Here is a 16,327-nt window from a genome sequence, read left to right on the forward strand (position 1 = left end):
AATGGGTCTAAAATTTTCAAAGCAGAGGAGTCAAGATCATTTTTCTTGAGTAGGAGTTTAACTACAGCAGTCTTAAGACAGTCTGGGAAGACCCCCGTATCTAATGACGTCTTTACTATGTCAAGAATATTATCAATTAGCACGCCCGATACTTCTTTGATAACACTTGTTGATATTGGGTCAAGGACGCAGGTGGAGGGTCTCAGTTGAGAAATTATTTTATATAAATCAGGGAAATCTATCCTGGTGAAAGAATTTAATTTGTTTATAAAGGAGTACTCAGGCTTAAGAGGATCACCATTGGGGAGATGTAATATATTATTTCTAATGTCATTCATTTTTTGATTAAAAAATACAGCAAAAGCCTCACAAGTTTCACTGAAAGTATTTTGGAGGCATTCCTTTGAGTGACCTGGGTTTAGCAGATGATTAATTATAGAGAATAAGACTCTAAGAAAAGCATTTAATTCCTCTTTGGAAGCCTTTCATGGATTAATTAATGAATATATGTGTCTGCTTATCATGTAGTATTTAAACTAAGATCTCTACTGACAAAAAAGTATTGGTGTAATCGACTTCATTTGACTGTGACTGAAATCCAATGGAATGAAGAGCCATGGACATCCAGGATCGTGAACAGTGACCTGTTTATTCCTTTATACAAAAGTATAATGTGGAAGTACTGATGCACAATACGTACACTGGCTGCTCCCCGTTCCATCTCAAGCATCCACTATGCTTTTTTTGGCATACTATACATCCATCCATTTTCTAACCCGCTGAATCCGAATACAGGGTCACGGGGGTCTGCTGGAGCCAAACCCAGCCAACACAGGGCACAAGGCAGGAACCAATCCTGGGCAGGGTGCCAACCCACCACAGGACACACACCCACACCAAGCACACACTAGGGCCAATTTAGAATCGCCAATCCACCTAACCTGCATGTCTTTGGATTGTGGGAGGAAACCGGAGCGCCCGGAGGAAACCCACGCAGACACGGGAGAACATGCAAACTCCACACAGGGAGGACCCGGGAAGCGAACCTGGGTCTCCTAACTGCAAGGCAGCAGCGCTACCACTGCGCCACCGTGCCGCCCATACTATACATTATTGTAATAATTGTATTATTCATTATATTGCACAATTTAATTATACACTGTTATATTATTACACAACTATATACAACGGGATTGTCCTTCCGTCCCATGAGTGCTACGCAGGTGCAGAGTTTCACACACGCCCCGTCCATTTTGCAATGCATGATGGGATTTGTAGTTTCGTTTTTTTTTCAGGTAAAAGATGATTTTCTACTCCAGACTGTGTGATATCTTCTTCTTCTTTCTTACTATATAAAAGCGGTCGGGATCGTAGCGGTATTCCGCTTATCACAGACTTACTACTTGCAGCTTGCGGTACGAAGCGACATGATGTGAGCAGAGTTCTGGTGCTCCCATCGTTCCCTTGCTTTTGTGCGCGATGCGCTGGAAAAATAGACAAAATTATGTCTCTGGAAATAATTAATGTTGATGGAGTACAAATGCCTCACCGTGTAGTAAATATCAGGGGGGTTCAAAAGGGTTTAAATTAAGTTGAAATTTCATCACAAAAATAACAGAAACTATGAGTATTAAACTAATACCGCTCAAATGCAATATAACCAAATTAATGAGTTTGTATAAAATATCAAATTGATCTACATATTGAATTGCCTTAAGATGTGGTCGCCTTAAAAGGCGGGTCAGCCTAGTTACACAATAAATCCACTTCTTATCCATTACTTATTCCTTACTTTTACTTCCTTTCTGCATTAGTTACTGTCACTTTCATTTTTTATAACCAGAACATAGTGAAGCAAACAAACAGAACAAAAAAGCAAGACATGAAGTTTTAAAAATAAGAATAAAAATAGAAATACTGTGAACTATTTTCATCCATAAAATACAGCATAATGTATAGGATATAGCATAAAAATTGGGATTGTTCTCCCCACGACTTTCTCGTATACTGAGATGGAGGAAAAGATCATCAGAACCACTTCCAGTTGCACAGTAGTTGTCAAATATCACATCTCTTTGTTTCTCATAATAACTAATTGATAATATTTATACACAATCATTTCTCTCTATTTAAAATCAAGCTTTATATTAACTCTTTCAGGGCTGATGTCAACTGTTGTCAAAATTCAGGGGTAGAGGACAGTAATCAGCTGTAAATTGCAACAGAACTCGCTCTTACGTTTTAGTTCGAAGGGAAGTTACATAGCTTTGTTGATTTGACCTTGATTCCAAACGCATGCGTGAGTAGCGAAGAGCAAACAACCTCTAAAATGGCATCGATATCTGGCGAGAGACCAAAGCGAATGTGCAAAGCATGGACATTTTACATAATTTCGTTGAATAGGACTTGTCGGACTCAGAGTTTGATGTGATCTGGAGATGGCTATCGAAAACGAAAGTGAGGTACTGGCATCATCTGATTGGTCTCCAGCTGATCATGGTGCTGAATACTTTCATGTAGCTGATGCGCCTACAGCAATGTTCGCTTAGGAGGACCACCACTTATGATGACAACAGGTACAAACCGTATACATCACACTGCGACCGCCACCACCAGCCACCTGCTGTGCGAAGACAGCCAGGCAGCCGGCACACCGTGCATTCCTGCTGACCATCGATGTGCCCTTGTACAGACACTACCGCCAGAGATGCCAAACATGCAACACCAGCAGCCACGGCACATAGCAACAGACGTTTTATTTATTTATTTATTTATTTATTTATTTATTTATTTATGTGTGAAAGAATTGCTTTGTGTACTTTTCAGAACACTGAGATTTTTGGAAAAAATATTCAGCCCTTGGGCGGCACGGTGGCGCAGTGGTAGCGCTGCTGCCTCGCAGTTAGGAGACCCGGGTTCGCTTCCCGGGTCCACCCAGCGTGGAGTTTGCATGTTCTCCCCGTGTCTGCGTGGGTTTCCTCCAGGCGCTCCAGTTTCCTCCCACAATCCAAACACGTGCAGGTTAGGTGGATTGGCGATTCTAAATTGGCCCTAGTGTGTGCTTGGTGTGTGGGTGTGTCCTGCGGTGGGTTGGCACCCTGCCCAGGATTGGTTCCTGCCTTGTGCCCTGTGTTGGCTGGGATTGGCTCCAGCAGACCCCCGTGACCCTGTATTCAGATTCAGCGGGTTGGAAAATGGTTGGTTATTCAGCCCTTAAAGAGTTAAAATGATATTTTTGTGCTTAGGGAGGTTGTAAACAGTGGTGGATTTTTCTCATGATTAAATATGTATTATGATGTGCAAAGTAAATAGAGTTATAGTCACCTAAAAACGTAGAAAAGTGTTAGTATTATATAATATTTTATGCAATAAATTGCTATAGGTCAAACTGAATTGAGGTACATTTAATTATGATAATGATGGAGGAAATAAAAACAAATATCATAAATTAAATGTATTACCAGGAACACGACAGGGATGTAGCAGCTTATTGTTGTCATTACATCTTTATATTTACATAGCATGTTCAATGTTTAGATGTTATTGTTAAACTGATGATGTATAAATTAAACTAAAATTAATAATGGTTATTGTAAGAATATCATTATATTGAATACAGTTTTTAATATCGTCTGCACATTTATATTTCTATGATACAAAAATTTGGATGGTTGTTTAAATAAAATATTACTTCCGGTTGAGTCATTTTTTCTCAAATTTCATATCTGTTTGCTTTTTATCATTAAAAACGTCAATTCAAAATTTGAATCATCGATCTGCAATCACAACCATAGTTTACTTGAAAATTCATGAAAGTCGTCAGTTAAAGTACCACTTCTGGTTGCTGAACTGGCCCAGTCAATCACCCACCTTGAATCCAATTGAAAATTGAAGGAAAGAACTGAAGATCAAAGTTCAGAGAAGAGCTTCCTGGTACCTTCAAGATTGTAAGGCAGTTGGTGTGGGAGAATGGGCCAAAATCCCATCTGAGCGACTCATTTCTGCATACAGGAGGCTTCTTGAAGCTCTCATCACCAACAACGGCTTTTCTACTAAGTATGAAACACATTTCAGTAAGCGTGTTCAGTACTTATTCCCTGTGTCATTCCACGTTATTACACATAACTTCATTTATGGACTTATTTGTTTTGATTTCTTTGTATGTGTGGATTACTTGTGTTGTTACTAACATGTGGTGAAAATTTCATGCCAACAGCTCCATTAGAAATACATCCATCCATCCATTATCAAACCCACTACATCCTAAGCACAGGGTCACGGGGGTCTGCTGGAGCCAATCCCAGCCAACACAGCGCACAAGAGAGGAAACAAACCCCAGGCAGGACGCCAGCCCACCGCAGGGTGCACACAAACGCTAGGGACAATTTAGGATCGCCAATGCACCTAACCTGCATGTCTGTGGACTGTGGGAGGAAACTCACGCAGACACGGGGAGAACATGCAAACTCCACGCAGGGAGGACAGAAATCCATTTACTAAGAAAAACGTTGACGCGCCCAATATTTATTTTCCTGGCTGTATACAGTATATGTACAGTTGTGCTTGAAAGTTTGTGAACCCTTTAGAATTTTCTATATTTTTGCATAAATATGACCTAAAACATCAGCAGATTTTCACTCAAGTCCTAAAAGTAGTTAAAGAGAAACCAGTTAAACAAATGAGACAAAAATATTATACTTGGTCATTGATTTATTAAGAAAAATGATCGAATATCACATATTTGTGACTAGCAGAAGTATGTGACCCTTTGCTCTTAGTATCTGCTGTGACCCCCCTTACTAAACGTTTCCGGTAACTTTTGCTCATTCCTGCACACCGGCTTGGATGAATTTTCGCCCATTCCTCCGTACAGAACAGCTTCAACTCTGGGATGTTGGTGGGTTTCCTCACGTGAACTGCTCTCTTCAGGTCCTTCCACAACATTTCGATTGGATGAAGGTCAGGACTTTGACTTGGCCATTCTAGAACATTCACTTACTTCTTCTTTAACCATTCTTTGGTAGAACGACTTGTGTGCTTAGGGTCGTTGTCTCGCTGCATGACCCACCTTCTCTTGAGATTCACTTCATGGACAGATGTCCTGACATTTTCCTTTAGAATTCTCTGATATAATTCAGAATTCATTGTTCTATCAATGAAGGCAAGCCATCCTGGCCCAGATGCAGCAAAACAGGCCCACACCCTGATACTACCACCACCATGTTTCACAGATGGGATAAGGTTCTTATGCTGGAGTGCAGTGTTTTCCTTTCTCCAAACATCACGCTTTTCATTTAAACCAAAAAGTTCTATTCTGGTCTCATCCGTCCACAGAACATTCTTCCAATAGCCTTCTGGTTTGTCCACGTGATCTTTAGCAAACTACAGACGAGCAGCAATGTTTTTTTTTGAAGAGCAGTGGCTTTCTCCTTGCAACCCTGCCATGCACACCATTGTTGTTCAGTGTTCTCCTGATGGTGGACTCATGAACATGAATATTAGCCAATGTGAGAGAGGCCTTCAGCTGCTGAGAAGTTACCCTGGGGTCCTTTGTGACCTCGCCGACTATTACACGTGTGCCTTGCTCTTGGAGTGATCTTTGTTGGTCGACCACTCCTGGGGAGGGTAACAATGGTCTTGAATTTCCTCCATTTGTACCCAATCTGTCTGACTGTGGATTGGTGGAGTCCAAACTCTTTAGAGATGGTTTTGTAACCTTTTCCAGCCTGATGAGCATCAACAACTCTTTTTGTGAGGTCCTCAGAAATCTCCTTTGTTTGTGCCATGATACACTTCCACAAACATGTCTTGTGAAGAGCAGACTTTGATAGATCCTGTTCTTTAGATAATACAGGTTGCCCACTCACACCTGATTGGCATCCCATTGATTGAAAACACCTTCAAACTAACTGATCATCCGTGAGGTTCACATACTTTTGCCACTCACAAATATGTAATATTCGATCATTTTCCTCAATAAATAAATGACCAAGTATAATATTTTAGTCTCATTTGTTTAACTGGTTTCTCTTTATCTACTTTTAGGACTTGAGTGAAAATCTGATGATGTTTTTGGTCATATTTATGCAGAAATACAGAAAATTCTAAAGGGTTCACAAACTTTCAAGCACAACTGTATTCTTTGCGTCTGCTCCCAACCTCTCCTCTTTCTCCTCTAGATGGGTAGCACAGCTAGTGTGAACTTAACTTGACCGCAAGTTTTTAACTGTATCATTAAACCTTCCTTTACATAGAAGATAAGCAAATCCCAGTACATGTGCCCAGTCTATTGATGCCCTATAGGAACAAAACAATACTACAGCGTTTTTCCACCTTTTTTGTGGCGTGACCCACTTTTTCGCATGTGTCTTCACAATCCTACAAACAGTTGACCTGGGGGATCCCTTTAGATGAATCAAGCATGATCATCACAGCAGGGAGGAGCACTGGAGCACCGACCCGATGCGACCCACTTGCAACCCACTACCATTATAAAACACCAGTAACGGCGCACTGCATGATAACGTGCATTGAATACACTTGACTTGAGCATTCCTTGTTTTCCTCCTCTTTCTCTGTACGTTTAACATTCGTTTGCTCAGAGGTTGATGCGCTTGCTGCTTCCTGAGCAGCTTTTCTTTTCTCCACCCTAGTGGCCCGTTTCTTTTCTTCTTTCATCTGCATCATTTCACGTTAAAATTGATTAAGTCAGTATTTGTGTTGCAATTGCGTACTACGTTTTTCTTAATTTTTCACTTAAGCTGGCACTTAAGTCTTCAATTTGCCTCAAGAATGATTTAAGATATTGAAGAGGTAGAGGAAGTGACGGTGAAGGTGGTAAGGATGAGAACGGTGCCCATATGCATGTGCCACACAGCTGCCCTGCTGGCCGCTGCTGAGAGTTGATTAAACAGTCAGTCAGTCATTACCTAACCCGCCATATTTTAACACAGGGTGACGGGGGTCTGCTGGATTCAATCCCAGCCAACACATGGCGCAAGGCAGGAACAAATCCCTGGTCAGGGCACGAGCCCACCAAAGGGCACACACACACACCCATACACCAAGCACACACTAGGGACAATTTAGGATCACCAATCCACTGTGGTCCCGGCCGGGACGCCCAGGAGGACGTGAGGAGGGCTTGTGCCTCCTCCAGACCGCAAGGGGGCGTCCGTCCTGGTTCTGTGGGGAGCCACGGGTCGAGGGCATGGAAGCCCTACCCTGTAGGGGCCCGTGTCCACCGCCAGGCGGCGCCCCGATGCCGGTTTACCCCGTACGGTCCTCGGCTGGGGATGGAGCCCGGCCGGGACGCCTTAGAGGACCAGAGGAGGGCGTGTGCCTCCTCCAGACTGAGTGGGGGCGTCCATCCTGGTTATGCAGGGGGCCTCGGGTACAGGGCTTGGAAGCCCAGCCCTGTAGGGACCCGTGGCCACCGCCAGGCGGCGCCCCAGTGCCTGTTTATCCCAGGAGCCCGGCACTTCCGCCACACCAGGAAGTGCCGGGGAAGACGACCGGGGAGACACAGATGGCTTCCGGGTGCACGGCCGGCACTTCCGCCACACAGGGGTGTGGCCGCCGTTAAGTGCCGGGAAGCAGCTGGAGCCCATCCGGCTCCCCATAAAAGGGGCCGCCTCGTGGAAGTCGGGAGGCAGAAGGACTGAGCTTGTGGAAGGACTGGAGGCGGCCAGGAAGGCACAAGGACTGTGGGCCCTGGACTTGGGGGAATCAGTGCTGGAGGCACTGGGGTTCGTGAGTGCACGTGACTTTTATATAATTGTAAATAGTGTGAATAAACAGTGTGTGGGTGCAAAATATGTCGTCCGTCTGTCTGTGCCGGGGCCAGCGTTCACACCACGTAACCTGCATGTCTTTGGACTGTGGGAGGAAACCCACACAGACATGTGGAGAACATGCAAACTCCACGCAAGGAGGACCCGGGAAGCGAGCCCAGGTTGATTCTACAATAAAATAAAATTAAAATAAAAAGAGGAATAACCTTAGAGGTCAATAATCACCCCGGAAACAGATAGTACACGTTGCGTAGTATATGTGTACCAAATTTCAGGTTAATCGATTAGACGGTTTGTGAGCTACAGGTGATTTAATATCCTGGACGGACAAACGAACAGCCATGGTAGCGTATTATATAAGAAGATAGCTACTCACAGCCCACCAGTGACAGCCAGCAACACAAAAGAGGGTTGTGACCCAGTGATCAAGAAACTCTGCTCAATTTCTTCCATTTCTCTCCTCCTCTAGTATGTAGTCAGTATAAATGGACACTAACATGCTGGTTTAATGTCTTTTTGAAACGATCCAATAAGAAGTGACATCTCCTCTTTTCTGCTTCCTTTTAGGCTTACAATGCATTTCCTGGGCTCATGAGGTACTTACCAGGGGGTCACAACGAGCTTTTCTCAAGCTATGGAAAAGTTATGGATTTTCTGAGAGAAGAAATCAGAAACCATAAGAAGGACTTGGACCCGACGTCCCCTCGTGATTTCATTGACGCCTACCTCAAGGAAATGGAAAAGGTCCGTTCTGTGTCACTTTTATCTCGGCCAGGTTCAGAAATTGGTGAAATGTACATGTCACGATGCTCTCATTGCACAAAGATCATACAAAATGAGAAGGATGGAGAGATGCAGCAAGAGAGCAGATCTGCCAGTCGTCTTTTAACATGAGGCTTAGTTGTCCACGGTGGTGTTCTACATAAATGAGAAACAAGGAACAAAAATGAACAGAAATTAATGAATAATGTGGCAAATGGGGCAAATGGAGCACAGAAGCAAAAGAGAAGTTTATGATATAGAATTGTAATGATGTAATGTAATTTGTTGGCCCAGTCTGCTGGCATGCAAGGAATCCGATTCTGTGCATTTTTTTTGTTGTTGACTCTCCATGTATTATGTGATAGACAAGATGAGGAGTAGACACCTGAGATAAAGTTGTGCTTGAAAGTTTGTGAACCCTTTAGAATTTTCTATATTTCTGCATAAATATGACCTAAAACATCATCAGATTTTCACTCAAGTCCTAAAAGGAGATAAAGAGAAACCAGTTAAACAAATGAGACAAAAATATTATACTTGGTCATTTATTTATTGAGGAAAATGATCGAATATTACATATCTCTGAGTGGAAAAAGTATGTGAACGTCTAGGATGATCAGTTAGTCTGAGGGTGAAATTCAAGTCAATGGGATGCCAATCAGGTGTGAGTGGGCACCCTGTGTTATTTAAAGAACAGGATCTATCAAAGTCTGCTCTTCACAACACGTTTGTGGAAGTGTATCATGGCACGAACAAAGGAGATTTCTGAATACCTCACAAAAAGAGTTGTTGATGTTCATCAGGCTGGAAAAGGTTACAAAACCATCTCTAAAGAGTTTGGACTCCACCAATCCACAGTCAGACAGATTGGGTACAAATGGAGGAAATTCAAGACCATTGTTACCCTCCCCAGGAGTGGTCGACCAACAAAGATCACTCCAAGAGCAAGGCACACGTGTAATAGTCAGCGAGGTCACAAAGGACCCCAGGGTAACTTCTAAGCAACTGAAGGCCTCTCTCACATTGGCTAATGTTCATGTTCATGAGTCCACCATCAGGAGAACACTGAACAACAATGGTGTGCATGGCAGGGTTGCAAGGAGAAAGCCACTGCTCTCCAAAACAAACATTGCTGCTCGTCTGTAGTTTGCTAAAGATCACGTGGACAAACCAGAAGGCTATTGGAAGAATGTTCTGTGGACGGATGAGACCAAAATAGAACTTTTTTGGTTTAAATGAAAAGCGTTATGTTTGGAAAAAGGAAAACACTGCATTTCAGAATAAGGACCTTATCCCATCTGTGAAACATGGTGGTGGTAGTATCAGGGTTTGGGCCTGTTTTGCTGCATCTGGGCCAGGACGGCTTGCCTTCATTGATAGAACAATGAATTCTGAATGATATCAGAGAATTCTAAAGGAAAATGTCAGGACATCTGTCCATGAAGTGAATCTCAAGAGAAGGTGGGTCATGCAGCAAGACAACGACCCTAAGCACACAAGTCGTTCTACCAAAGAATGGTTAAAGAAGAAGAAAGTGAATGTTCTAGAATGGCCAAGTCAAAGTCCTGACCTTAATCCAATCGAAATGTTGTGAAGGACCTGAAGTGAGAAGTTCACGTGAGGAAACCCACCAACATCCCAGAGTTGAAGCTGTTCTGTACGGAGGAATGGCCGAAAATTCCTCCAAGCCGGTGTGCAGGAATGAGCAAAAGTTACCGGAAACTTTTAGTAAGGGGGTCACAGCAGATACTGAAAGCAAAGGTTCACATACTTTTGCCACTCACAAATATGTAATATTCGATAATTTTCCTCAATAAATAAATGACCAAGTATAATATTTTTGTCTCATTTGTTTAACTGGTTTTTTCTTTATCTACTTTCAGGACTTGAGTGAAGATCTGATGATGTTTTAGGTCGTATTTATGCAGAAATATAGAAAATTCTAAAGGGTTCACAAACTTTCAAGCAAAACTGTAAATACAAGACAGAGAATGTAAAGACATGCATACAAAGTGCATGGCAGTGCAGTAAAATAAATATTGAGTGAAGCATTAGTTTTATGTACAAAATATCACAAGATAGTGGAGTCAAGGGAAGGGGTAGCGCAGAACCATTTATGAGCTTGATGGCCTGTGGCTGTTCTTATATCTTCTTGTTTTGGCCTGGCAGATGGGAGAATTTCCAAGAGGTTGTAGTGTGGATGTGAGTCATCTGACTCCATTCTCTTGAGTTGAGTTGGTATCTCCGCTGCCCCAGAGCCTCCACCCTGGAGCTCCAAGTAGGTGGTGCTAACTTCCCTGACAATACTTAGCATTTTGTGAGTCAGACGACCCTCCAACAACCCCAATTGTAACTCTAGTGAGGGGTCTCTGATGACTTTTATCCCCAACCTGCTTCGTGAATCTGGAAGAGTTCAAGTCCTTAAAGGTGGGAAGACGAGTGACGGTGATCTTCGAGAATTCACTGTAGCCTGTTCTTCTCATGCATAACAACAACATTTAATTCTATAATCCAATTTCATAGAAAGGATGTGCTCGACGTTCTTTAAGAGATATAAAAGAAGTAGTGACATGCAAAGAAAAACAAATTAAAATTAGATAATAATAATTATGCCTAAATCTCTCTCTATATAAAATCCAACGTCTGTCTGTCTGTCTGTATGCATGTTCTCTTTTCGCGAGAAAACTACTTAACGGGTTTTTTCTATAATTTGCTTGAACATTCCAGTTGATTTTACGACTTCTCTCATCGTGCTAAGTGCCATGGTTCACTTGCGGTACCGAGAGACACGCAGCAGGCCGAGGGGAAGGTGGGGGGGTGGGGGGAATTGGGGGGTGGAGCCCTCCTCCCTACTCACTTGCAGGTCAGCCTCGGGACGTTCTTTACCTCCACTTAGCTAGCAAACGAGAAAACTACTTAACAGAGTTAGATCAGTTTTGTTTTTTCTATAACTCCCTTGAACATTCCGGTTGATTTTTCGACTTCTGTCATCGCAATAAGTATCATAGTTCAATTGAGGCAGCGATATATTTGCACAAATCCGAGAGAGACACAGCTGGCTGAGGGGGGGTTCATGATGGAATTCAATTTTGCCATCATCCTCTTCTCCACAACAGCTCCTAGAGTGCCCAGGGTTTGTCCAGTCCACAGGCTTTCCTGGTAGGCTTGTTCAGATATTAGGCTTGTTTTGAGCTCACGTTGCATTTGTACGTAGATCACGCTGGCTACTATGGACTGGTAGAACATTTCCAGCAGCTTGGTGCACACATCAAAGACATGAGTCTCCTCAGGAAGTCCAATCTGTTCTGGCCCTTCTTGTCCAGTGCCAGTGTTGTCAGACCAGTACGGTTTGATGGAGAGAAGTTCATCTGATGTCAGCACGAATGAAGAACATGATATTTTTATTTTACTGTATGTATTGTGTATGCCGGTAATTAAACAGGACATAAACCTTATATTAGACATACTAGTAGTGATCCAAACAGAAGTAATGATAGTAGAAGATCTAACTTAAATAAAACAAGGACAATACCAAAAGTTGGAAATGGTTGAACAAACATATCACAAAAGCCTGCTCCATCACAGGACCACACTGGAAGCTGTTGTGGAAAAGAGGATGATGGCATTTAATGGATATGACACTTGTGTCATTATGTAGAGTGAAGGATGCTATACTGTAAGGGGTAATCTAAATTGACTATAGTGCCATGCGATGGTTCTCACCTTGATTGTTTCTTTACTGACAGACTGGCAGTCCTCCTTCCTATTTCTTTGTCTTTTTGTCTGTGGACCATTATTGTGAGAACCTGGCCTGTGACCCATAGGGGATGCTACTCAGCCCCCAAGCCTCAAACATAGTGACAACTACACAAGTCAACTAATAATTTACTTTGTCAAAGACCCACACACAAGTTATTTTTCTAAGCTTTCGCACAAACACACTTTGTTCTTCTTTCTCTTCTTTCCTCTCCTTCCACTCTTCCTGGTGAGTTTTGTCCATCGTCTCCCAACTCTGATTCCCCAAATGGAAGTGAGGTGACTGCTTTTATACAAAACCCAGAGAGTACTTGTGGCGTCAGAGTTTAGCCCATAGGAAGTACTTCCGGGTCTGGAGGAAGCTCCCCAAAATAAGAAGAGATTCTTTTGTTAGTGCCCTCTGGTGGTGCCCAGAGACTACGACAGGGTAGCCCTTCAAGTCTACAGGTCCTAATGATACCCTGCAGGTATCTAAACTGGGAGCTGACCAGAGAAGCACCTCCTCCTTCCCTTGTTGGGGGGATAAACTGTCCCAATCCATTTACTACACTCCACCTGCCCAGACTGGGATAGGAATTAATAGCCATCCAGGCTGGGCTGCTTCTTCCATTATACTGTCCATCCATTATGACCTCCCGGTCAAACTGCTGGTCCATCCGTATCACCATTCACAAACTTTATTTGTCCTAAAGAAGAAATGTATATGCTTATATTAATTACATAATGTGAAGAAAGTACCACATGCATATGTGACAATGTCACACTTGTAATGCCATTATTACATTACACATTGTTTGTTTGATTCTATTAAAAATACCAGCACTGCTGTATCTGACACTGACAATGGAACATTTTGTGTTTTCTTCAGCGCAAAAATGATCCTGCAGCCGAATTCAATGACGACACTCTGTGCTCAAACACCTTTGACCTGTTTGTGGCTGGAGGAGAAACGACGGCCACAACCCTCCGTTGGGCTCTGCTCTTCATGGCACAAAACCCACACATACAGGGTGAGTGTAATTACAAATGTCCCATGATCCTTCACTTCAGATTGTCCTCTTTAAATTGGGAGGTCTAAGTCTCCCTCGTTTATAGGTGACTATCCTTGACTTATGTGCTCCTTGAGGTAAAGCAGAGTAAGTGACACTTCAGCAAGTAAGGGTCGTAGCCCATGGGGAGCACTTCTAGGTCTGGCGGAAGCTCCCCCAATACAATACAATACAATACAATACAAATTTATTTTTGTGTAGCCCAAAATCACACAAGGAGTGCCACAATGGACTTTAACAGGACCTGCCTTCTGACAGCCCCCCCCCAAGCCTTGACTCTCTAAGAAGACACGTAAAAACTCCCAAACAAAAAATGGAAGAAACTTTGGGAAAGGCAGTTCATGGAGAGAACCCTTTAGAGGTAGTTTGGGCATGCAGTGGGTGTCAAAAGAGGCGGGGTCAGTACAATACAATACACAGAACAGAACAGAACACAAGTCATCCTCAATACAATATAATAGTGCAATAGAAATATTACAAGTACAGAGCAGAATTCAACAGTAGATGATATCACATAATCGGATTTGGATTTGTTCAGAGAGTCCTGGAGACCTCGGCCATCAAAATGCCTCCCCCTATTGGCCCTTCTACAGCTGAGTCAGTGCTGGGCCAGCCAATCCGATGAAAGGACCCCTTTACCCGAGGTTTCCTGGGCAGTGGGCAGTGGCACCAAGTGCAACATTTGAGTACCAAGAAGGGAATCAGAATAGGTGAGGATTAGCAACAAATTCTAACAACCATATTACTATCATACAACTATCATATAACAACTATCATACAGTATAACATCATCTCTATATCTATAAAATCCAAAGTCTGTATGTCTGGATGTCCACTTTTCACGAGAGAACTACTTGATAGGTTTAGATCATTTTTTTTTTTCTATAATTTGCTTGAACGACTTCCCTCACCGCGCTAAGTATCAGAGTTTGCTTACGGTACTGATTTATTTGTGTGAATCTGAGAGACACGCAGCGGGCCGAGGGGAAGGAGGCGGGGTCCGCCTCACACAAGGGCCAGCCTCGGGGGGTTCCTTACCGCCGCTTAGCTACCGAATGAGAGAACTACTTCACGGATTTAGATTGGTTTTTTTTTCAATAATTTGCTTGAACATTCTGGTTGACTTTGCATCTCCCCTTATCACGCTAAGAATCATAGTTTGCTTGCAGGAAAGATATATTGGCGCTAATCTGAGACAGAGGCTGCAGGATGGGGGGGAAGCGTGACATCAGGAGTGGGGAGCCGGGCAAGGCCCTCCTCACTGTCCTGATAAGGTGCCACATGAGAGGTTGGGCATCAAATTAAAAGAAGTGGGATTTCAGGGTGATGTTTTAGATGGGTGCAGAATTGGCTCAGACACAGGAAGCAGAGGGTGATGGTGTGAGAAACCTCATCAGAATTTAGAGTGGTGACCAGCAGGAGGCTGTGAGGGGGCCGTGGCTATTTTTAATTTATATAAATGATTTAGACAGGAATATAAGGAACAAACTGGTTAAGTTTGCAGATGATACCAAGATAGGTGGATTAGCAGATAATTTGGAATCTGTTATATCATCACAGAAGGACTTGGACAGCAGACAGGCTTGGGCAGATTTGTGACAGATGACATTTAATATCAGTAAATGTAAAGAATTACACATAGGAAGTAAAAATGTGAGGTTTGAATACGCCATGAGTGGTCAGAAAATCGAGAGTTTTGGTCTCCAGGCTGGAAAAAGGACATAGCAGCGCAAGAAATGGTCCAGAGAAGACCGACTAGGCTGATTCCGGTCTACAGGGCGTGAATTATGAGGAAAGATTAAACTTTCCTTATTAAACTGTAAGGGTGGACTCACTATAAGCACAAGGCAGGGCACACACACACACCCACATACAAAGCACACACTCGGGACAATTTAGGATCACCAATCCACCAAACTTGCATGTCTTTGGACTGTGGGAGGAAACCCACGCAGACACGGGGAGAACATGCAAACTCCATGCAGGGAGGACCTGGGTTGATTCTATAATAATATAAAATTAAAATTAAAAGAGGAAGTCAATCATCCCCCCCAAAAGCGGACAGTAGACGTCACGTAGTATATGTATGCCAAATTTCAGGTGAATCGGTCAAACGGTTTGCAAGGACCCAGGAAGCGAGCCCTGGTTGATTCTACAATAAAATAAAATAAAAATAAAAAGAGGAATAACCTTAGAGGTCAATAATCACCCTGAAAGCGGATAGTAGACATCGCGTAGTATATGTGTACCAAATTTCAGGTCAATCGATCAGACGGTTTGTGAGCTACAGGTGATTTAAAATCCTGCTCAGACAAACAGACAGCCACGGTAGCGTATTATATACAACGACTGGTTGTGTAAGCCCGCGCTGTAAAAAGCAATAGGTCCTAGAAACGATTGAAATCATCAGAATATAAACTGAAATGTAGAGATGTCAGGTAATTGAAAGGAACTACTCTGGGCATCTCTCTCCTAGGGGGATTCATTTTGCCAACGTGCTCGCCTCGCTTGTGTATTAGCGGTGGGAGGAAAAGTAAAAGGGATACCGTTTTGCCGATGTTCTCGTCTCGCTTCTGTATTAGTAGCTAAGCGACTTTATGCTTCTTTGGAGGTTTCGCTTTGCCGACGTGCTGGCCTCGCTTGTGCATCCTCGGAGATGAAGCCCTTACCCCGACTTCACCTCTCACTTTCAGGCCGGACAGACAGACACACACACTTCCACGTGTAGATATGATACGGGTACTTACACAGCCCACCAACATACTGCCACATACTCACCTGGACAAGGGAGTGTGGACATTTTATTGAGGACCCAGTAGCTGCTGCCCATTGGAAGTGCTTCTGGGTTATATGGAAGGCCCAAATAATAGGGAGTACATCTTACGGCACCCACGGTGCACGGACTGCACTGCCGGACTACAACTCCTAGCATTCCCTGCTGGCTCCCAAATTTGCGCCGATATCGAG

General features: G+C 43.2%; 1 protein-coding gene across 2 annotated transcripts in view; it reads left to right on the forward strand.

Annotated features, from left to right (window-relative positions):
• Positions 1–16,327, forward strand: part of LOC120514765 (cytochrome P450 2J2-like) — a 68,979-nt gene that overhangs the window by 38,561 nt on the left and 14,091 nt on the right. Inside the window, exons 5-6 of one of the 2 annotated variants that reach the window (XM_039735304.1) lie at positions 8,361–8,537; positions 13,180–13,321. In XM_039735304.1, the coding sequence (XP_039591238.1) occupies positions 8,361–8,537; positions 13,180–13,321 (319 nt within the window). The remainder of the gene's footprint in view (positions 1–8,360; positions 8,538–13,179; positions 13,322–16,327) is intronic. The other variant, XM_039735305.1, reaches the window with a different exon arrangement.

This window comes from Polypterus senegalus, chromosome 14 (genome assembly GCF_016835505.1).
Source record: "Polypterus senegalus isolate Bchr_013 chromosome 14, ASM1683550v1, whole genome shotgun sequence".
NCBI lineage: Eukaryota > Metazoa > Chordata > Cladistia > Polypteriformes > Polypteridae > Polypterus > Polypterus senegalus.